We start from the raw sequence: 23,101 nt of genomic DNA on the forward strand, positions 1-23,101 counted from the left end.
TTGGAAATTAGGAAAATATCTTTATTATTTCTGAAATGTTCCAATATTCAATGTAGAAACCATGATAGTGGCTTTTTCACAACTTCACAAATTATAGAAAAATGACTTTCCATCTTCTTTACAGAAATCTCCCCCCAAAATCAGGGCTCCATGATGGCTGACACTGGGCAGGAAGGAGGGGCAGAGAATATAGCAGGTAGAACCAGTGCTCTCAGAGCAGCCTGAGGCTTTTCCTGAGCATTTAAAGCTCAGGCTGAGTCCCAGAGACCTGTGGGCCCCGGGAGGGAGGGAGGCGTGGCCCCACACACCTGTGGCACCCTGAGGCCAGCCACTGCTTCAAAGGCCGGCCACCCTCAGAGGGCCTGCAGTGCGGCACTTGTGGCTGATGGGCCACGGTCAAGGCAGCTTCGTGAGAACGAGGGCAGGAGGCAAGCCTGCAGCTCAGATCTTTTTTCTCTAAAGCACGGCCAGGAAAGGCCGTGGGCACTGGCCAAATGGTGCTCTAGGTTTAGGAATTTCCCCTCTTAACTCACAAAAACAAATTGTCAAATAGTTATTTAAAAAAAAATCAGAAAACAAACATTTGGTTCCATTTAGGCTGTAATCAGCAATTGGTAATTTTTAGAAAAAGACGACTTGAGTTGCTCATCGTTTTTATCAGGTCTCTGACTCCTTCCTTTCTCATCCGCGGTTGGGTGGAGGGGTTACTGCTGTAGCAGAGGACTGTTTGTTGATGTGAGAAAACTGTGAAAAGTGTTTTGCACTCGCATACAAAGGCTGATGGAATTCAAAATGATCCCACTGAGTTTTATGAGAAACAGGACTGTTCCTCTTGGGTGTCTCAAGTCAAAACAAGGCAACTGCCTAGTGATTTATAGTCCCCACTACACACTTTCTGCCTTCCAAGAAGGCGTTAGAGAAGGGCCGATGTCCACCAGAAGCAATTGTAAACACCCCACAGACAGCCTGGACACTTTGTTTTCAAATACAGCAGGACTTTCTCCTTTGGCCCTGGCAAAAAAGCCAACTCCCTAAGACTGTTAGGAAGGAACAGATAGGAAATCTCCCCCAAAAGCTAAGAGGGGCCAGTGCCCTCTGTTGACCAGAGTGGCGGAGAACATCGTCAAAGGCAATTGATATATTTATGGCATATGAAAATTGTCCTGTGGTCCCCAAGTGGCCCCCAGGCTCGACCTGGCTGGATGGGGGGCACAGGAGTTACAGAACGAGTTATCATAAGGCACGTGATCGAGGCGGCCCCCACACCAGGCCCAGAAAGATTATCTCTTCGCACGATTCCAAAAGTGTTGGAAAGCTGAGGAGTTGATGACACTCACTGTGAGCAGCAGCAGCAGATACAGGGTGATCATGACCATAAACCAATGGCTGGAGACCCAGGAGAGCTGGCTGGAAGCCCTGCTTCAGCGGCGAGGGTGGGGTAGGGGAATGTTGGAACAAAGAGAAAAATATTTTTTTAAGGGTATGCAACAACTTCTGGCTCAGAGAAGATGAAATGATGAATTTCGTCCTCTGAGTGAGCCATGAAATGAAGCTTCATGTGTGCTCCTTTGCTCAAAAAATCTGGAGCTGTTTGCCCTGGCACTGACATGCCTTTCACCAGAACAATTTCTAAATGTACAAAGACAGCTATGCAATGAGCTCATCCTGATCTCCTTTTATAGCTCCTCTTGTACCTTTTATAACCAGTCTTTTCTTAAGCAAGACTATGGTATCTAGATAGATGACCTCGCTAAGGCAGATGACCAGATGGCGGCAGGTGGCAGGGTATTTAGCACAAGGCTTTTCACTTTCAGACATGCACAGATATCACTCTGAGCAGGGGAAATCCTCTCTGACCCACTGGGAGATGATCTAAGCCATCCAAATGTGCAGTACAGAGACACTGCAGGAAGGAGTGGGAAAGGAATGGAATTTTCAAGTAGAAAAAGCCAGATGATTTTAAACCACAGGATACTATCCCCCAAACTTAGGAACCCTGTACATATTTCCCAGATTTAAGGGGAGATGATTTTACTAGTTTATTGAATCCTGAAGCCACTGGTATAGACAAGCAGGAGTTGGGAGTATTAACAATAACCCTTTCCCTGTCTAACCTGCTTACCTGTTGCTCATCCCCATGAGAAACTCTACCAACAATGCAACAAAATCTCAAAGTGACCCTCAACCCCAGAGAGCCCTGCCAAACCCCCAAATACACACTGCTGGAACAGCGTGAGGGATCACCACTCTCAGATTCTTATGGGCTAGGATGGCCTCATCTGCTATTGAATTCAACACTCTAATTTTAGAGATAAACATGAAGCATCTCAGGTCCAAAAAGGAGCAGGTGGTGGTTTGAGAGTCACTGTGGGAAGTGACTGAGCCGGACAGCACAGAATCAGAATTCCAGCTCAATCCTGGCCCCACCCTACCTCTCAGTTCAGCCCAGTCAGTGGATTTCAGCCTTGTGATCAGAGCCTAGGTGGCTAAGGGGCTTCAGGGTTCGGCTTAATTCAGTCCCTCAAGTCATTTGTGTTAACAAAGCCATTCCTCACTAGAATATACAGTCCCCTAGGGCCAGGACCACATTTTATTCAACGTATTCCTCACTCCTTACCCCTTACATGAAGCAGAATGCTTTAGGTATTTTACACGTAGCTGAGGTTTAGGCTGAGGGAGAGGGGCCGCTGACAACCAGGAGCCCACGCCTATGAACGCAGCCCTTGGCTGTCCTGGATTTCGTGCAGCAACCGTCCTTCTCACCTGTTGGGCTGCTTCTGCGAGTACACCAGCAGGTACTTCACGCGCAAGAGCTGGTTATTAGTGACCACAAAGTACTTTGGAGGGACGTCGCCCCCTTCACTGTGCTTGATTCTCGCTCTCCTGCGATCTATCTCCTTGGAATCTGAATAAGGAGAAAAAGCACAACTTTACAGGGGGAAATACAATAACAGAAGCAGACTATGAGTAGAGACGAGTCAAGCCTCCTGGTCCTGAGGGTGGAGAGGCCCCGGCAGACAGAGGAATGGCCTGTGTATGTACAGGAAGCAGGACTGAAAAACAGGAGAGTCTGACAGACAGACCACCAGGAAGAGAGAAAAGGGAATAGGAAAACAAAAAAAGATACAAGAGGGTAAAAAAGAAGAAGACTGAGTGGGGAAAGCAGAGGGAAGCAGCAGATTGCTGGCCACAACAAAAAAAAATCATCTGGGGCTAGCAACAGGACTTGACCTGAAACAAGCCTTTTAACAGGCATTTTAAATTAACCATTCTGGATTCGAGCTTCCTAGAACAGTCATCTTCCACCCTTCATACCATGACTTGTTTAAAAAAAACAAAAAACCTTTCCTTTTAGTAACATGAAAAAGCTGTATGAAAAAGAACCAAAAAAACAACAACCAAAAAAGCCCACGACAGGCCGAAGCTTCGTGACAGCAGACATTACAAGGTCTTGTCCTGATGTTTAATGTCACGGTGTGCAGACTTCCTAAGAATTATACAAGCGAATATTCGTGCTGTCTGGTTTGGGAGAGTGGCGTCAGACCTGGGACCGTTCCTCAGGATTCCAGTTGTTTTACATTAGGGGCCAGGAACAGTGTTCTCAATTCACCTTCTCTCAGTGGAACCAACAGGCCAGCTCTGGAGTCTAGAATGACAGTTCTGTGACTTCTCTGCCTTTCAGGACGAAACAGCAGGGGGCAGAGCTTTAAGGGACAGATCAGGAAAGCGGACTGAGGGGCCCACTGGTCATCAGCTCACTGGGGAGCCCAGGATTTACCCCCATGGCCTCAGCTGCCCCTCACATCCTCCTGGAGCTCCAGCAGACACCAGAGCAGCCTGGAGGAACAGGGTGAGATGCATCATTAGCTTCAGTTTAGCAAATGTTTACTGAATGTCAAGTACGTACCAGGCTCCCTGCTGACACTAGGTGTCCAAGAGTGAATGAGACCCAGTTTCTGCCTTCAAGGAGCCTGTGCTCTGGCCTTGCATGTTCATTTTCCTCTTCTCTACCCCAGCTTTCCCTGAGCACTTGGACCCACCGTGACTGCCCCCTCCTCTGAGCTATCCCGTGGACGTAATCAGCACCCTCAGCTGGCACTACTGACCTACTGCCCTGTAGTAGATGATATCCTGTTCACCTTGTGTTCAGTCCTTAAGAAAACAGCTCACTCCCTGATAGCAGGCTCTGTCCTACACTGCTCTGCACCCAGGCCATCCCTTGCCATGCAATGGGTATTCCACCCAACAGCTGGGCCAAAGGCAAAAGCCTGACACCCAGAGGCCTGGAGCCCAGGGCAGGGCCAAGTGCTTACTCACCCTTCTTCTTCGTTTGGCACTTGACGTCTGGATGGTCAATGACCTCACACACAGCCACGCAGCTAAGGATGGGGCCGAGGAGACTGTGCTGCCACCCGTGGCCATGGGGGCTGTAAATGAGGGCCAGGCTCAGGTCACTGGTGAGGTAGGTCCCTTCCCCAAACAAGGATGTCTGGAACAGTGGAGATCAGCAGAAAACAAACAGGGCTGGGTGAGTGCCGAGCGGGTGCAGCAAAACAAAACAGGTCTTTCTTCAGTAGAGTTGTTAACACAAAGCCTTCCAGCCTCTCCTTCCCCCAGCAAAAGACATAAGATCAAACAATCCCATGACACCATCACAGGGATATTACAAAACACATTCCTATCTGACCACAGTTTAACTGATTGTGGACGTGGCTGACTAACCTGGCAAACTAGTAGTTCTAGTGCTTAAGGCTGAGTAAGAAAAACACAGGTGTTAAGAGCCCAAACGGATCCACGTTTGAACCCTGCCTACCCCTCTAACGAGATAGCAAGTAATATAAATTCCCTGGGCCTCAGTTTCTACACTACCAAGTGGTGATGATAATCTCTTCTTCACAAGGTCATAGGCAGGGGTTCAATGAGACGATGCATGTAAAGCGCCACACAGAATACCTGGCACGAGAGAGGGGCGGGTATTCCACCACAGGCTCCTGTGTCTTAGGCAATCAGTGATTCCTGCCACAAGGCTGGACTAAGCATGGTGACACTGACAGGCTTGCAGAAGCAAAGCCATGCCCCTGTGTGCAGGGAGAGGGCCGTCACACATCAGTGACTAGGGGCAGTGATCCGAGTCATTACTTGGAAAAGAATCTCTCAGACCAGACACTGGAAGCAAACAAGGCAGAACTATATGAGAAGCAGGGTTAAGTTTTGTGTTGGTGCAGACCAAGAAAAGGTCCAAAATTCTAGGAGGCAGATCGCTGGTGGTAGGTGCTAACTTGCTGTCCTCCACAAGGAAGCATGCCACGTAAAAGAGAAGGCTCTCAGGTGAAATACCTGCATGCTGAGGCCACAGCAGGCCTAGCAAACACATCCTTTGCTCACGTAGACATCAATAATCAATCACGATGCCAACTTAAAAATATCAATCATGGCACTCATACATACTGATTCAGACTCCTCAACACAACATTCCAAGTAACTGCTACCAGTGCATGGAATTTGACGTAAGCTGTCATTCAAATTCCATCTCTGGGCCTCAGTGTCAGTGTCTTAAGATGACTGAACGGCCTTACGCAGCTCAGTGAACATCCTCTACTTGAGAACTGAGAAACATCCCATTCAGTGGCACCAAGCTTCCACAATCTCAACCAATGAAGCGAAGCTTAGGGGAAACAAAACAAGCCTTTGCGTGGCCATTTTACAATGTCCCCATTATCTCAAAAGCTAGCACAGACCTCCAAGGAGGCAGTGTCTCTGATCTGACCCTGCAGCCACTTCTGCTTATGCCTCCTGTGTATACACAATTCCCTAGACTCAAGAACCACACACAGGGGAGCGCAACAGCAGGAAACTTGGGAGTATCTCTACCAAGGAGACACTCTTAGAGCTTCAGCTGGCAAGCAGGCTCCCTCAAGCAAGCCCCTCACTGAAAACCCAAACAGAGGCGGCCAGAAGAACATCCACTTCACGAAAGGGCTCTGATGAGATGCTTCTAAGCAGCAAACCCCTCAGCAAACCCCTCAACCAACCAAAGGCTTGGTTACAAGACTGGAATCAGCAGGCAACTTCTTCAGACACACTCTAGTGTGAAGTGTAGGGCCCCTGGATTCCAGTAGCCTGGCCATAATAATAAGCTGAGAGCCAGAGTAAACAAGCCCGTCCTCCTCAACAAAACTCAACTGCGATAACCAGCTGCAGCAGTGTTGGAAAAGTCTCTCCTGCCTCGGAGCTGCGTCAGCTACAAATGAGCCCGCGGCTCCTGGAGCCAGCCCCCAGACAAGGCCAATGCCGGCACAACTGAGGGAGAAGCTGCAGCCCTCCAACCACCCCCCCCCAGTCCCTCTCCTTCAGCCTCTAAAAGAAGCCACTGCTTCCTTAGTGGGTAAGTACAGGACAGCCCTTTGCATATGTGAAGTGTTTCAGTCCTGTCAGGACACCAGAAGGTGGGGAACGGCATCCTACTTTACAGATGAGGACCCCGAGGCTCTGAGAGGTTAAGTAAATTTGCCCATTTAAAAAAAGGGAAGAAAGGGACTTCCCTCATGGTACAGTGGTTAGAGTCTGCCTGCCAATGAAGGGGACACATGTTTGATCCCTGGGCTGGGAAGATTCCACATGGCGTGGGGCAATCAAGCCTGCACACCCCAATGAAGAGTGGGCCCCGCCTGCCCCAGCTAGAGAAAGCCCATGTGCAGCAACGATGACCCAGCACAGGCCCCCCCCCCAAAAAAAGAGGTGCGGGGGAGCTCAAGGAGGGAGCTCCTCTCAATTTCCTCAATGACTGACTCTCGGAGGGTCCCTGAGGCAAGTACTTCTCAAACTTCAACATGCATATGAATCACTTGGGAGTCTACTAAATTGTGATTTCTCATATGATGGGGTCTGGATGGGCCTGAGATTCCATGTGTTCAACAAGCTCCCAGTGATGTGGTCCAGGGATCATGCTGGGAAGACCAGGTTGGCCATACAGTAGCATCACCTGGGGGGCTCTGGAAGCACACTGATGCCCAGGCCCCACTCCCAGAGATTCTGACTTAACTGGCTGGGGACGTAGCCAGGCATCCAGACTCTTAATAGCTCCTCCAAGCGATTCTAAATGCGCAGCCAAGACTGAGAACCATCTTTAAAGCGACACTTCTCAAACTTTCATCAGTAGAGGAATCCCCTGGAGACCTTGTTAAAATGCAGGTTCTGACTCAGGTCTGGTGAGCCAAGGATTCTGCATTTCACAGGCTCCTAGGTGAGGCTGCTGGTCAACAGACCACACTTTGAGGGGCAAGACGTTGGTGAACCACCCACCCCCACGTTCACCAGCTCTGGCCACCCCCGTCAGTGCCCCTGACGTCAGCAGCCTCGGGCCCCACCTTGTTCAGGTGGCAGTGCAGGCCATTGTGGATGATGGAATGGAAGTTCTCTAGGCGGCTCCCGTGGAAGGCGTAGATGAGGTCGCGTTCTCCTTTGGTCTCGTAAAATTTGGCATTGGCTGGGTCGGAGTACTCGATTTCAAACAGGAAGTCCGGCACGGGGACAGGCGTGTGAGGGGTACCAGTCAGCTTTTGGATCTTTTCAAACTTGAAAACATGCAGGAAGTCGGAGTTTTATTTGGGAAGCTGGTAAAATGGCCTCCTAAAGCCTTGGGCTTAGCTCCTATGGGCTCTGCTCATGAGAACAACTGGTTTCACAGGAATAAAAACATCAGTTTATAAACAAGTTCAGAGCCTACAGCTCAAGACTGCTTTCCTCTAATGGTGTTTTCCCCTACAGTCAGTTAACTAAGAAGCATGAATTGTACCTTCTAACTAAAGATCACATCTAATTTTCATTACACTTTCACATTTATTTCCTGCATTCCATCTTTACAATACTATCAGGAGCTAGAAAGGTGTGATAAATTACAAAACTGGCCACAGATTTTTCCTCCCATCCCTGTCCATTCACCTTTCTGCAACGTGACTTTGCAGGTGGAATTCCACCAAGATTTCATAGGGAGATGGAATCAATTTCTCCACCCCTTAAATCTTCACTTCTCTTGGCTAATGGGACCTTGGTAAGCATACGGCAGAGACTTGAAAAGAGCTTCCCTTTCCCTTGTCTGCTGCTGGGAACCCTTCACAAGCCCTGCAAACCCTCTACAGGATGACAGCTTTGTAGAAGCAGGCACCAGCCACAGCAGCCTTCAAGCTGGGATAGCTGAAGCCCCATACGCTTAAGTGAGGTTACCCTAGGACAGCCCCGCGTGAGCCAGCTCTGTTCAGGAGAACCACCCGACCAACCCAGAGAATCGTGAGAAGCAGTCTGTGTTGTTGCAAGCCAGTAGATTTTGGGGATGGTTTGTGATGCAGCAGAGGTCAACTGATATGCAAGGATGAACTCCTTCCTAAGGAGTAATAATGCTCTTCAGGGCAGAGACCGCATCATTTCTGTAATTTTCCAACAGTACATCCCAGACCAAAGTCAGTCTGTAGTAAAGTTTTCTCTGGGTTATGATTAAATGACAAAAATAAGGGCAATTTCACAGATATATTTACACTGATGTAAGGTTGCCATGAGCCCTTCTTTAAAAGAACTATCCTTTTAGCCGGAGGTCAGGGCCATCCTCCCTTTTTCATATTAAAACATCCTTTTGTAAAATGATATGCGGTAGACTAATGTCCTTACTTGGGCATGATAAATAAAAAGTTGATAATCCTGGATCCCAACACTTCATATTTTAATGGAATTTAACTGCTCTATAATCAAACATCAAGAAGCAATTACTTATCTACTTTGCCTATAATACCCAACAGCCAGTAAACGCCTGATGAGGAAGGAGTAAATCTAAATTTAACAGATGACGAAAGTGAAACCCAAAGAACATAACCCAGGAGTTAGCAGCCCAGCCTGGACCTGAACACAGGTATCCTGACTTCCACTCCAGGATGTTGATGTTTTCTTACCACCCAACATGGGTGGGGGATGTCCCTAGACACCAGAAACAGATACCAAATTCTAGGCCACGTAAGGAGGATTTTTGTCTTTAGCAGGAACTTATAAAATCAAATGCTTTTAAATTAAAAATTATTAAGTGAAGAATGGTATAGACAAACCCCTGTTACTACTTAGAGGTAAGAACACCAGATCAGCGATCTGTCAGTCTACACTTTGACCCTTGTCATCCCAGCCTGTCCCTGTAAGATCCTAGCCAGGCAAGGGAAGCCAAATTACAGAGGGTCTGCCCTGTGCCAGAAACTATACTTGGGGTGACACATTCTGCCATACCTCCCTTCTGAATTGTAAAATTCTCATTTTACAAATAGGGCACAGAAGACTAAATAATAGACGGGATCTGAACCCAGCCTGAGGATATCCACCACTTCAGTCTGCCTCGTTGCTTCCTGAGAGCGGGAATCTTTTAAGCTGTGGTCAAGGATCCCCCCCACCTTGTTAGAAATGTCTGGGGTGCTTGTGATAGCCAACATTTTCTGAGCCCTTAGCATGTGTCCTTAGGCATTATTCTAAGTGAGAAAATTCATTTAATTCCCAGAGCCAGTTCACTGATAGAAGTATACTATTATTATTCCCATTTTACAGAATGAAAACCCAGGTACCGAAATGCACCCAGTAACCTGCTCAGTGTCGCACAGCTAGTAAGGAGGGAGAACACAGCTTTGCCCTGCCAATATGCAAACTCCTGGGCCCCATTCTAGACACAGAATCAGAATCTCTGGGGATACGGTCCAGGAATCTACATTTTCAACAAGCTGCCCAGGTCACACTGGTGCACAAAGAAGTCCCACAGCTCTCCAGGCCCAGGAATCTGTGATCCTATACACCAAAGTCTCACCTCTGACTTCCCTGCACTGTGGATTGTCAGGACCTTTGACGATAAAATCCAGCTCATCAGGTCCCAGGCCCATGGGTCTTTTTCTCCTGAGGACTGGAGAAGTTCTTTCAGGTTAGGTAACTTGCTGGCATCTGCAAGCTGAAGAGGAAAACTTCTGTTAGTAAGGATCCTGGGGAAAAATGATAGTAACCAGGTGCCCTCTAGTGGTAAGGCAGGCAACTTGCACTTCTTTCATGGTCCAAGGAATTTCTTAAGAGGGCAAAATGCCTTTCCAAATACTGCCCAACTCCTAACGCTCTGAACACTGGAAGGTTATATGTAACTCAACTGGTACAAAACCTAACCTGAAGGGCTTCCCTAGTGGCTCAGTGATAAAGAATTCACCTGCCAATGTAGGAGACTTGGGTTCGATCCTTGGTCCGGAAGATACCAATGCCACTGAGCAACTAAGCCACAACCACCAAGCCTGTGCTCTAGAGCGGGGACCTGCAAATACTGCCTCACACAGCCTGGAGCCCGTGCTCCACGACAAGAAAAGTCACAGTAACGAGGAGCTCGAGCACCGCAACTAGAGAAAAGCCCATGCAGCACAGCCAAGAATAAAGAGATAAATAAAATTTTTAAAAAACTTAACCTGAGCAGATGTGAAGTTCATTTCATCGAATTATCTCATTTTGTGTTACTATTAACACAATGTCTTTTTCTACAGGACTTTCAATACCAGATTATGGGATGCACCCTGCTGGAGATGTTACCAAATACACAGTATATACTGTGGGTAAAGGGTTAACAACGCCTTTTCCCTTCAGCATGAGTTAATTTCCTATCCACCTGTTCCCCTGGAGATCAGATAAAAGAAATATAGCAATTACATACATAACTAAGCAACACTGCTTATGGTAACTACAACCCAAATGGTAACTGCAGCTGGACTGGAAGAAACTGTGAGTGGGGAATCCATGGTTGGGGTTTCCCTGAGTGTGGTGACGTTTTGTGAGGACCCTGGTAGTTATGTTTATGATATTGTTACTAGAGGGGCCAGCCTCCGTGGAGCATGGGGCTTCATTAGACCAGAGCAGTTCCTGCAGTCACTCCATGTGAATCTCATCTCCTTAACACCTGAGTTGTCACACTTGAGGGCAAAGACCAGCTCCTGGACCTCTGTGTGGAGCACAACAAGGACTTCTGCAGAAATGGAATGCCTGTTGTGAGCTGTGATCCATCCCAGAGCCTTCTGATATAAGCTAGTACCTGGTGTGTGAGGTGGACAATATTGCCTCTGTAAAATCAGGCAGAATCTGAATTTCACAACAGATTCGGTGCCAGGATTTCTGATAAGCGACTGGGGAACCTAGACTAGCAGAGAGGTATCTGTAGCTTTTGCTCAGAAATTAGAACTGACTAGAAGCCAAATCTCTCCAGAATGGGATTTAAAACACCACTGCAGACTGGTGCCACCTGTGAACATACTCCCTCCAAGCTTTGCTCACTCAGTCCCCTGGAATGCCCCTTCCCTCAACTCTACCAACCCAGGCAACCCCTCTCCTCCAAACCCCTAAAGCACTCAGCCCCAGTACTGTCTCTCCAAATTAGCCAGGACTCCCCAAGACCAAGGACTGTCCTGTGTTTTCCAAGTTCTGTTTCCCTGGATGTAGAGGAAAGAAAAGATGGATCTCAGGTTGAATCCCTACTCCTTAGACCTGGCTCCGCCACTAGACCTGGCTGAGCCTCGATCTCCTCTCTAACATGCGAACCCCACTATCTATCTCCACGTGGGTTGTCAGGAAGATCAAAGAAGGTAACAGAATCTCAGCGCCTGGTCTATACAGTGTATGTCCATTTCTTTTCTTCTAATTTGTATTTCTCCCTGGACAACACATACCTTTCCTAGGGATGTAGTTGGTACTTCATGAATACCAGCAGTTCTTTCCTCTGTTTCTAGCTCGTTCACAGTTGCAAACCTTGGGGGGTTTATTCCCTAACCCTGTAACATTTCAGAGTTGTTTTATTCCCATCTCTGTTTCTAAAGATGCAATCAACAGACTCAGGTTTCTGATAAAACTAAATCTGTATGCTTTGTGGGCCATCAGTGCGGATCCAATTTAAAAACAGGGATGTGTAGATGCTCCACAAGAATTGATGCTACACAGTAGGGAAGCAGAAAGAGAAATAATCATGACTTACAACTATTCACTGTCATAACAAAGAGGGGTACAAACTACAAAGGGGAACAAGAGAGACTCCTGTTGGGTAGGTGCTGGGAGAAGAGGGAGCGGTCAGAAAAGGCTTTGAAGGGGAGTGCTGTGTGACGGGCCTGACAGGCAAAGGCGCAAGCAGCACGGCAGTGCCGCCTGTAGTCAGGGGCATCGAGGGCAACAAGGGAAGTTAACCGCAAGCTCTTTTCCCGGGTGGCTCAGGTCCAAATCTGGGCCCACCCCTTACTAGTTGTATGACCTGGGGGAGTTAACTTCCTGTGTTTCAGTTTCCTCAAACATATAATTGGAATGAAATTAGCCACTTCTGAAGCTTCTGCCAAAGGTTAACCAAGTTAAACTAGTACTGTGCTTAGAGCAGTAAGAAGGCAGTAAGTTAGTGGGGCTGCCGAGAGTGTTGTCATCATTAACTGCAATGATGACAATTAATGATGTTCAGTGTGGCTACAGCTTAAGAGTGTGGCGGAAGCGTCACCAGGAGGAACAGGAGTGAGAAGATGACTTGAGATCAACCTGTGAAGGACGCTGTACCCTCCTTGGGGACTCCACTTTTGCTCTGTAGGCAACATGGAGCCACTGAGGGTACCTGAAGATGCATTCCAAATGACATACCCTCAGGTACACCGTGATCTCCACTGGCACGCTTTCCTACTCCTGGTGCACACCTGTTATGCCAGAGTCTTACCTCCCATTGGAATGACCATACCCATCGCTGCTCTCAGATCCCACCTGCGAGCCACAGCCTTCGCCAACAGTCCAGCTCGAGTCATGGAGGCCTCACAAGAGACTGTCAGCTAGGCCAGGCCCCTTTCAGGGGTTCAGTCTGTGGACGTGGGAGAGACCCTCTCAACTCTGAGCTAGGCCCAGGCTTTTCCCACAGCTGCCTGCCCACACAGGGGAGCACTGCTGTCGCATTATTCCCATTTGCAACAACACAGATGGACTTGGAGGGCATTGTGCTAAGCGAAATAAGTCTGACAGAGAAAGACAAATGCTGTATGATACCACCTATATGTGGAATCAAAAAATAAAACTAGTAAATATAACAAAACAGACAAATACAGATATAGAGAACTAGTGGTTATCAGTGGGAGGAGCAAAGGGACGACGGGTAGGAAGGGGGTAGGGGGTTTCGAAGCACAAACTACTCTGTGAAAATAGACAAGCTGCAAGGACATACTCTGCAGTGAAGGAAAGAGTTAATATTTTATATTAACCACAAAGGGAGTATAACCTTTAACAATTATGAATCCCTGTGTTATGCACCTGAAACTTAATACTGTAAATCAAGAATACTTCAATAAAAGAAATTTTTTAATTTTAAAAGATATATATGTACATACATACAAACACACATAAAAATGAGGAAACTGAGGCTTGGAGAGTTCAAGTACCTTGCCTAGGGTCACACAGCTGTTCAGTGGCAAAGCAGAGACATGAAGTTCATTCTCCATGATGCTTTCCTACCAAATCAATGGAGAAATTTAGTAGTGGACTATTTTAGCCCAAAAGAGCAATTCTGCTGCTGCTGCTGCTGCTAAGTCGCTTCAGTCGTGTCCGACTCTGTGCGACCCCATAGACGGCAGCCCACCAGGCTCCCCTGTCCCTGGGATTCTCCAGGCAAGAACAGTGGAGTGGGTTGCCATTTCCTTCTCCAATGCATGAAAGTGAAAAGTGAAAGTGAAGTTGCTCAGTTGTGTCTTACTCCTAGCGACCCCATGGACTGCAGCCCACCAGGCTCCTCCGTCCATGGGATTCTCCAGGCAAGAGTACTGGAGTGGGGTGCCACTGCCTTCTCCGAGAGCAATTCTAGAACTTTAAGAGGCTGCTTAGGAAGCCCTAGGTATGTTTCCTGAATAACACAGCCAAGACAGCTAGCTACTGTCTACGCCTAAGCCCTGTTAAAGGGCTTAAGAAGAAAGATGCATGTCATGTGTGGATGGGGGGGTGGGGTCGGGGGGGTGGGGTCAGGAAGACAAACTCTCCATCTAGACAAGAGTAAGGAACCACAGTTGGTGACGTTAGAAAGCATTTATCAACAACTGGATTGAAGGGAAAGTGTTCAGGAGGAGGGCAGGCATTTATGGGGGCTGAGGGGAAGGCAGACCGAAGGGTTTTCAAAGCAAGTAGGGTGGGAGTGGAACCTTGAGTGAAGGTGTAGAATTCTGAGAGGAAGAGAATTCCCAGTGGGAAAGAGCATGGCAAAGAGGCAGAGAAGGGAACAGTGCCTCTCCCAAAAGATGGTCCAGGGCTCAAACGCCCCAAGGCCAGGCAGGTGATGAAAAAGAGAAAGAGGTTGTCTAGGAAAGAGCAGTGAGGACTGTGTTGCACTGGAGGCCTACCAAAGGGCCCAGCCACTGACCTCCAGCTGCTGTCTGCCTAAGGGCCACCTCTACCCAGGCTGTGGAGCCTCAGACATTTTTTTTTGCTTGTAAAAGAACAGATGAAAAACAAAACCTGTCATCCCACAGGCCATCTTTTTGCAGCCCCTGCTCTAAGGAATAAGGAAGGATTCAGTTGGAGAAGTGGCTGAAAGAGCCTGGGCAAGTCCTGAACACTGGACACTGCTAAGTGGTCAAAGGGGTCTGAGAAAGGAAGAGGTGGTCTGGGTGACTGAGAAACCAAGAGCAGGGGACAAACAGAAAAGAGAGGGGACCAATGACCTTAGGAGGAGACAACTCAGTCTCCTTGCTTTGGTCCGGGTTGGGACGGGGGAGGGAGGGAGGGAGTTGGGAGGGGCACAGCACAGCTCGGTGGACACCTGGCAACACCCCAGATCAAACTCTCCTGGGACATGGCCAAAGACACTGTGTTTACAGAAGTTGCCACAGTTGATTCTTATCACCAGGAAAAGCAGGGATACTCAGGCTTAGATGTTAAGCAATGTTGTCCTAGAAAGGCCGGCAGCAGGAAAGAACACCTGAAAAAAAAAAAAACAAAAACAACCTTGTCTAAGAAGATGCCTGAGGCCATGATTACTAGCTGTGGGTGGAGGTGCTGGAAGGAAATGAACCAAAGGTACAGCCAAGGTCACCAGCCTCAGGGACCTGACAACAGAATGACACCTGGAAAATTGGGGTGGCCCACTGCCGTGAAGGCAGGAAAGATAAGACAGCACAGCTACATACAGGTTCACCTTGCAAAAACCTAAGGTATAAAAAACTCCAGATGTTCAAGCTGGATTTAGAAAAGGCAAAGGAACCAGAGATCAAATTGCCAACGTCCATTGGATCATAGAAAAAGAAAGACAGTTCCAGAAAAACATCTACTTATGCTTTATTGACTACACCAAAGCCTTTGCCTGTGTGGATCACAACAAACTGGAAAATTCTTAAAGACACAGGAGTAACAGACAACCTTACCTGCCACATGAGAAATCTGTATGCAGGTAAGAAGCAACAGTTAGAACTGGACATGGAACTAGAGACTGTTTCCAAATCGGGAAAGTTCAGTTCAGTCACTCAGTCATCTCCATCTCTTTGCGACCCCAGGGACTGCAGCATGCCAGGCTTCCTTGTCCATCACCAACTCCCGGAGCTTGCTTCAACTCATGTCCATCGATGCCTCCAACCATCTCATCCTCTCTCATCCCCTTCTCCTCCTGCCTTCAATCTTTCCCAGCATCAGGGTCTTTTCTAATGAGTGACTTCTTCGCATCAGGTGGCCAAAGTATTGGAGTTTCAGCTGTAGCATCAGTCCTTCCAATGAATATTCAGCACTGATCTCCTTTAGGATGGACTGGTTGGATCTCCTTGCAGTCCAAGAGACTCAAGAGTCTTCTCCAACATCACAGTTCAAAAGCATCAATTCTTTAGCACTCAGCTTTCTTTATGGTCTAACTCTCACATCCATACATGACTACTGGAAAAAACATAGCTTTGACTAGATGGACCTTTGCTGGCAAAGTAATGTCTTTGCTTTTTAATATGCTCTCTAGGTTGGTCATAGCCTTTCTTCCAAAGGGCAAGCATCTTTTAATTTCATGGCTGCAGTCACCACCTGCAGTGATTTTGGAGCCCCCCCAAAATAAAGTCTGTCATGGTTTCCGTTGTTTCCCCAACTATTTGCCATGAAATGATGGGACCGAATGCCATGACCTTAATTTTCTGAACACTGAATTTTAAGCCAACTTTTTCACTCTCCTCTTTCATTTTCATCAAGAGGCTCTTTAGTTCTTCACTTTCTGCCATAAGGGTGGTGTCATCTGTGTATCTGAGGTTATTGACATTTCTCCTGGCAATCTTGATTCCAGCTTGTGCTTCATCCAGCCTGGCATTTCACATGATGTACTCAGCATGTTTAAGTTAAATAAGCAGGGTGACAGCATACAGCTTCGATGTATTCCTTTTCTTATTTGGAACCAGTCTCTTGTTCCAAGTTCAGTTCTAACTCCTGCTTCTTAACCTACATACAGATTTCTCAGGAGGCAGGTAAGGTGGTCTGGTATTCCCATCTCTTAAAGAAATTTCCAGTTTGTTGTGATTCACACAGTCAAAGGCTTTGGCATAGTTAATAAAACAGAAGTTTTTCTGGAACTCTCTTGCTTTTTCAATGATCCAACAGATGTTGGCAATCTGATCTCTGGTTTCTCTGCTTTTTCTAAATGCAGCTTGAACATCCGGAAGTTCACAGTTCATGTACTGTTGAAGCCAGGCTTGAGAATTTTGAGCATTACTTTGCTCACGTGTGAGATGAGTGCAATTGTGCAGTAGTTTGAACATTCTTTGGCATTGCCTTTCTTTGGGAATAGAATGAAAACTGGCCTTTTCCAGTCCCATGGCCACTGCTGAGTTTTCCAAACTTGCTGGCATATTGAGTGCAGCACTTTCACAGCATCATCTTTCAGGATGTGTAACAGCTCAAGTGGAATTCCATCACCTCCACTAGCTTTGTTCATAGTGATGCTTCCTAGGGCCCACTTGACTTCTCATTCCAGTATGTCTGGCTCTAGGTGAGTGATCACACCATCATGAATATCTGGGTCATGAAGATCTTTTTTGTGCAGTTCTTCTAAGTATTCTCGCCACCTCTTCTTAATATCTTCTGTTTCTGTTAGGTCCATACCATTTCTGTCCTTAATTGTGTCCATCTTTGCATGAAATGGTCCCTTGGTATCTCTAATTTTCTTGAAGAGATCTCTGGTCTTTCCCATCCTATTGTTTTCCTCTATTTCTTTGCAGTGATCGCTGAGGAAGGCTTTCTTATCTCTCCTTGCTAGTCTTTGGGACTCTGCATTCAAATGAGTATATCTTTCCTTTTCTCCTTTGCCTTTACCTTCTCTTCTTTTCTCAGCTATTTGTAAGGCCGCCTAAGACAACCATTTTGCCTTTTTTGCATTTCTTTTTCTTGGGGATGGTCTTGATCACTGCCTCCTGTACAATGTCATGAACCTCCATCCATAGTTCTCCAGGCAGAGACTATCAGATCTAATCTCTGGTATCTGTTTGTCATATCCACTGTATAATCATAAGGGATTTGATTCAGGTCATGCCTAAATGGTTTAGGCATGCCTAGTGGTTTTCCTTACTTTCTTCAATTTAAGTCTGAATTTTGCAATAAGGAGTTCATGATCTGAGTCACAGTCAGCTCCTGGTCTTGCTTTTGCTGACTGTATAGAGCTTCTCCACCTTTAACTGCAAAGAACATAATCAAACTGATTTCAGCATTGACCATCTGGTGATGTCCACGTGTAGAATCTTCTCTTGTGTTGTTGGAAAAGGATGTTTGTTCTCTTGGCAAAACTGTTAGCCTTTGCCCTGCTTAATTTTGTACTCCAAGGTCAAATTTGCCTGTTACTCCAGGTAGCTCTTGAGTTCCTACTTTTGCATTCCGGTCTCCTGTAATGAAAAGGACATCTTTTTGGGGCATGAGTTCTAGAAGGTCTTGTCAGTCTTCATCGAAACATTCAACTTCACCTTCTTCAGCATTACTGGTTGGGGCATAGACTTGGATTGCTGTGATATTGAATGGTTTGCCTTGGAAACGAACACAGATCATTCTGTCATTTCTGAGATTGCCCCCAAGTACTGCATTTCGGACTCTTTAGTTGACTGTGAGGGCTACTCCATTTCTTCTAAGGGATTCTTGCCCACAGTAGTAGATATAATGGTCATCTGAGTTAAATTCACCCATTCCAGTCCATTTTAGTTCACTGATTCCTAAAATGTCGATGTTCACTCTTGCCATCTCCTGTTTGACCACTTCCAATTTGCCTTGATTCATGGACCTGACATTCCAGGTTTCTATGCAATATTGCTCTTTACAGCATTGAACCTTGCTTCTATCACCAGTCACATCCACAACTGGGCACTGTTTTTGCTCTGGCTCCATCCCTTCATTCTTTCTGGAGTTATTTCTCCACTCTTCTCCAGTAACATATTGGGCACCTACTGACCTGGGGAGTTTGTCTTTCAGTGTCCTATCTTTTTGCCTTTTCATACCATTCATGGGGTTCTCAAGGCAAGAATACTGAAGTGGTTTGACATTCCCTTCTCCAGTTGGGAAAGGAGTACATCAAGGTTGTACATTGTTACCCTGCTTATTTAACTTATATGTAGAGTACATCGTGCGAAATGCCAGGCTGGATGAAGCACGAGCTGGAATCAAAATTGTCAGGAGAAATGTCAATAACCTCAGATATACAGATTGACACCACCCTTATGGCAGAAAGCAAAGAAGAACTAAAGAGTCTCTTGATAAAAGTGAAAGAGGAGAGTGAAAAAGCTGGCTTAAAACTCAACATTCAAAAAACAGAGATCATGGCATTCAGTCCCATCATTTCATGGCAAATAGTTGGGGAAACAATGGAAACCATTACAGACTTTATTTTGGGGGGCTCCAAAATCACTGCAGATGGTGACTGCAGCCATGAAATTAAAAGATGCTTGCTCCTTGGAAGAAAAGCTATGACCAACATAGCATATTAAAACGCAGAGACATTACTTCGCCAACAAAGGTCCATGTAGTCAAAGCTATGTTTTTTTCTAGTAGTCATGTATGGATGAGAGAGTTAGACCATAAAGAAAGCTGAGAACTGAAGAATTGATGTTTTTGAACTGTGGTGTTGGAGAAGACTCTTGAGAGTCACTTGGACTGCAAGGAGATCCAACCAGTCCATCCTAAAGGAGATCAGTCCTGAATATTCACTGGAAGGACTGATTCTGAAGCTGAAACTCCAATACTTTGGCCACCTGATGCGAAGAAGTCACTCATTAGAAAAGACCCTGATGCTGGGAAAGATTGAAGGCAGGAGAAGGGGATGAGAGAGGATGAGATGGTTGGATGGCATCACTGACTGGATGGACAAGAGTTTTAGCAAGCTTCGGGAGTTGATAATGGACAGGGAACCCTGGCATGCTGCAGGCCTGGGGTCAAAAAGAGTCAGACACGACTGAGTGACTAAATGAACTGAACTGAAGTTATGAAAATCCAGATTGACTAAAACAGATTAGGGTTGAGAGTCTACAAGAGTCCTCTTCATAAAAAGAGTCATCACAGGGACCCTTTAAAACGGTGGTTTTCTACCCTAACCCCACACCAGCATCACCTGGAAGCTGGAGAGTTGTCTGCCTCCACCTCATATACTGATGAGCGGATGGTGACAGAGATGGTAACAGAATCTACATCATTGAGTTATTAGGAGGATTAAATGCATTACACACAGTCTTCCTGAAAACAGAAATAAAAAAATAATCTGAGATATTGAGAGGTTTACATTGAGATACCAAGTATGTACCTAAAGGACACTTATTGACCACACTGAATCCGTTTGCTACCATTTCCTCCACTACTCAGCATATGAGTGCCCATGAAATGATCAAATCAATTGCTAGAAAAAAATTTAAACTACATATTCTCTACAAATAAACAAAAAACACAATGCCTAGGTTTCACCTCAAACCAATTAAATCAGAATATCTACGCGGTGAGACCCAGATGTCAGTAGTTTCTGAAGCTTCTCAGGTAATTCCAATTCAAGCCAAGGTTGAGGCCCTATAAGGGGGAATGATCTTCCCAGTAAATGTTAATATTCAATTTCCAATCTGGAAATAAGCAACAAAAATCTTCCTTAGAAAGGTCTGTTAGCTGATGAGCCACAATTTCAGCTTTTGGAATTTACTTCAAGAAAATAACTAGAGATATAAGCAATGATTAATGTAATAGAAGGACCTTAGTTTGCTGACCAGGGATCAAACCCGTGCCCTTGGCAACAAAAGCATGGTGTCCTAACCACTGGACCCCAGGGGAATTCCTGTCACAGCATTATTTATAAGAGCAAATTTGTTAAAATTGTGTAGGAACCCAGACGAAGGACTCCTACCTGCTAGGAAGTGGAGGCACAGAATAACAGGAGGTTCCAGCTGTATCTGAAAGGATGAAGCAGAGTTTGGATGGACAGAGAGGGGGTGGCCTGGAGAGGGCAGGCATGCCCTGGGGCAGGGAAGAAGCTTATTCACATTTTAATCCAGACATTGAGGAGTCAGTTTGTCTATACATTATAAACCAGACCTGAACCAACAGTCACTGGAGAAGTTTGGGCCCCCGAATAGGAGATGGGAACAGTGTAGACTAGCTGCAGTGCTTCTCAGGCTTTACTAGGCACACAAATCCCCAGTGAAAGTCACTCAGTCGTGTCTGACTGTTTGTGACCCCATGGACTATACAGTCCATGGAATTCTCCAGGCCAGAATACTGAAGTGGGTAGCCTTTCCCTTCTCCAGGGAATCTTCCCAATCTTCGACCAGGGATCGAACCCAGGTCTCCCACATTGCAGGCGGATTCTTGACCAGCTGAGCCACAAGAGAAGCCCACAAACACCCAGAAACACCCATGGATCTCCTTAAAATGCATATTTTGATTGGGTAGGTCTGGGGTGCAGCCCAACAAGCTGCATTTCTAACAAGCTCCGAAGTGATGCTGATTCTGCAGGCCCTCAACCACACTTTGGGTGGTAAGGGGCTGAAATTAATACAAAAGAGCCATCCCCGCCCACCTCCCACCCCCAGCAAGGGTCTGCAGGCTAATGGAGAACCAGGGCATGGTGTTTTCTAGGGGGAAAAACAGAACAAAAAACCTTACAGGTGTGACGCCAGAGACAAGATTCTGTGTTCGTGATTCAGGAATGTGAACTGTACAACCTGAAGTCTGAGGGGGCTGATGGTCAAGGCTATTGGACATTCCAAGAATGCTACAGATTCTCTGACCTGAAAAGAGCTTAGTCAACTCTTTTCCCAAGAAACAGAATGAAAACCCTCAGCCTGGGCAATCGGCACATACCCAGTGCGATTCCTCAAACATCTGGTAAGCACCTCCCAGGCCAGGCACTGGGAATACAAAGATCTAGTACAAAATCAAAAAGCTGACACTGACAGAAATGTTCTCAAAACAAGGCTCTTGAGAGATGATTTGGAACTTGGGGGGCTATGAAATAATCAAACCCAGGTCTCCTATACTGCAGGCAGATTCTCTACCATCTGAGCCATCAGGGAAGTCCATGAAAGAACAGGCCAGAGCCATGCTAAGCCTCAGAGTGTGGCTCAGCAGGGGGGCAGTCTCAGGAAGACAACTGTCAAGGAAGTAATTTAAGCCAGAGCTCTAATTTTTGGAAACTGCAACAAGTGTGTTACAGGTGTTAGGACACCTCATAGTGTAGAGAAAATTAATTTTAAATGGCTGAAAATGATACACTGTTTCACACTACTACTTCCAAGTGCTTTTAGCCAAACAAATTAAAATGGGAAATGTTTTTCCAGCAGCTGTGACACAGGAGCTCAGTCGCTCTGAGGCACATAGGATCTTCCCTGATCAGGGATGGAAAATGGGAGACTTTTAAAAGCTACAAACCTTCCTTCTCCAAGTAACCACAAAATGATCCAGAAGGCCGAGTCCAGATCTGACTCCCTTTTAAAGGTTAACCTTTGAGTCAGAGAGATTCAGGTCCAGATGCCAAGTTCTCTGCACCTTTTCTTTAACTCATGTAACATGTGGCAAAACGAAACCTGAAGTGTGTTTATCTAAGAACATGCGCATGCCCCCAGAGGTCGTGCCAGGCCCTGCCTGGTGAGAGGTTTCTCCTCAGAAAGAGCTTCTGAAAGCTCTTTCTGCCTAAAAGAAAACCAAGAATCTGCATGGCCTGGGCTAACTTCCCTCACTCTGGGGCCCAATAAGGAATGGTAACAGGTTGGGATGGTAAGAACCTGCGTTTTTTCAGTGGCCCCTGAGAGAAAGAGTGTACTGTCTAAAAATGGCCCCCAAATGAGCCCCATGCACAAGACAGTCTATCCCTACAGAGGAGGCGGCTATTTGGGGCTACCCAAATTGTCAATGCTCTCCTAAGGAATTACCAGTATGGGAGGAAGCATATGCCTCAAATTGAGTGCACTAGTAGCTATGGAGAGGGATGTGGGACAGGGTGAGCTCCATCAGGGGCGCTTATACTTTATCACTTGGATTTTTTATAACAAGAATATAATCAAACATTACTTGTATAAGTAAAATGAATTTTTTAAAAAGCATGAACAAATCAATGCGTGAGCAACTCCGAAGATCCCTCTGCGTTTATCCCATATCCATCAAAGTAACCTGATTCTGTTCTAGCAGAAAGAGAACATGCTGAGCATTCTAGTCCATTTGGATGTTTCTTGGAAAAAAATAATAAAGCATATTGTGGGGCATCACCTCTGGTGAGTTCGGTCCCTCTGACCCCCAGTTTTTTCTCTCTCTACTCCTGAACAGATGCCCCTGTGACCCTGCCACCACAAGGGTCCTATACATCCTGGATGTCACTACTGCCCTCCCAGACCAAGGATAAAATCTACACATCTGGGCAGATCATGCCCAGCCCTGCTTGCCCTGATCTTTTCCTGTTCCCCACAAAAGTCACACGGAAGCACAGACTTGTCCTTCTTGGTGAGATCCTGGTATTCTGCCCATCCTGCTACTCCTCCTGGAATACCTCTTTCCTTCTCTCAGCAACTCCAAATCCTCCATGTCCCTGGGGACTCAGCATGGCGTTGTAACTGTTAGTGCTCTCTAATTCCAGCCCACTGCCAAGGTGTAGAGT

The 23,101-nt window shown here is 46.4% G+C and overlaps 1 protein-coding gene across 2 annotated transcripts in view; it reads right to left on the minus strand.

The window, feature by feature from the left end:
• The window catches only part of PARP16 (poly(ADP-ribose) polymerase family member 16), a 25,308-nt gene continuing 2,207 nt past the window's right edge, over window positions 1–23,101 (minus strand). Inside the window, exons 2-6 of one of the 2 annotated variants that reach the window (XM_061430099.1) lie at window positions 9,827–9,964; window positions 7,368–7,574; window positions 4,318–4,489; window positions 2,764–2,905; window positions 1–1,416 (exon numbers count right to left, since the gene is read on the minus strand). In XM_061430099.1, the coding sequence (XP_061286083.1) occupies window positions 1,281–1,416; window positions 2,764–2,905; window positions 4,318–4,489; window positions 7,368–7,574; window positions 9,827–9,964 (795 nt within the window). In that variant the 3' untranslated portion in view covers window positions 1–1,280. Of the gene's footprint in view, window positions 1,420–2,763; window positions 2,906–4,317; window positions 4,490–7,367; window positions 7,575–9,826; window positions 9,965–23,101 lie in introns of both variants that reach the window. The other variant, XM_061430098.1, reaches the window with a different exon arrangement.

This window comes from Bos javanicus, chromosome 10 (genome assembly GCF_032452875.1).
Source record: "Bos javanicus breed banteng chromosome 10, ARS-OSU_banteng_1.0, whole genome shotgun sequence".
Lineage (NCBI taxonomy): Eukaryota > Metazoa > Chordata > Mammalia > Artiodactyla > Bovidae > Bos > Bos javanicus.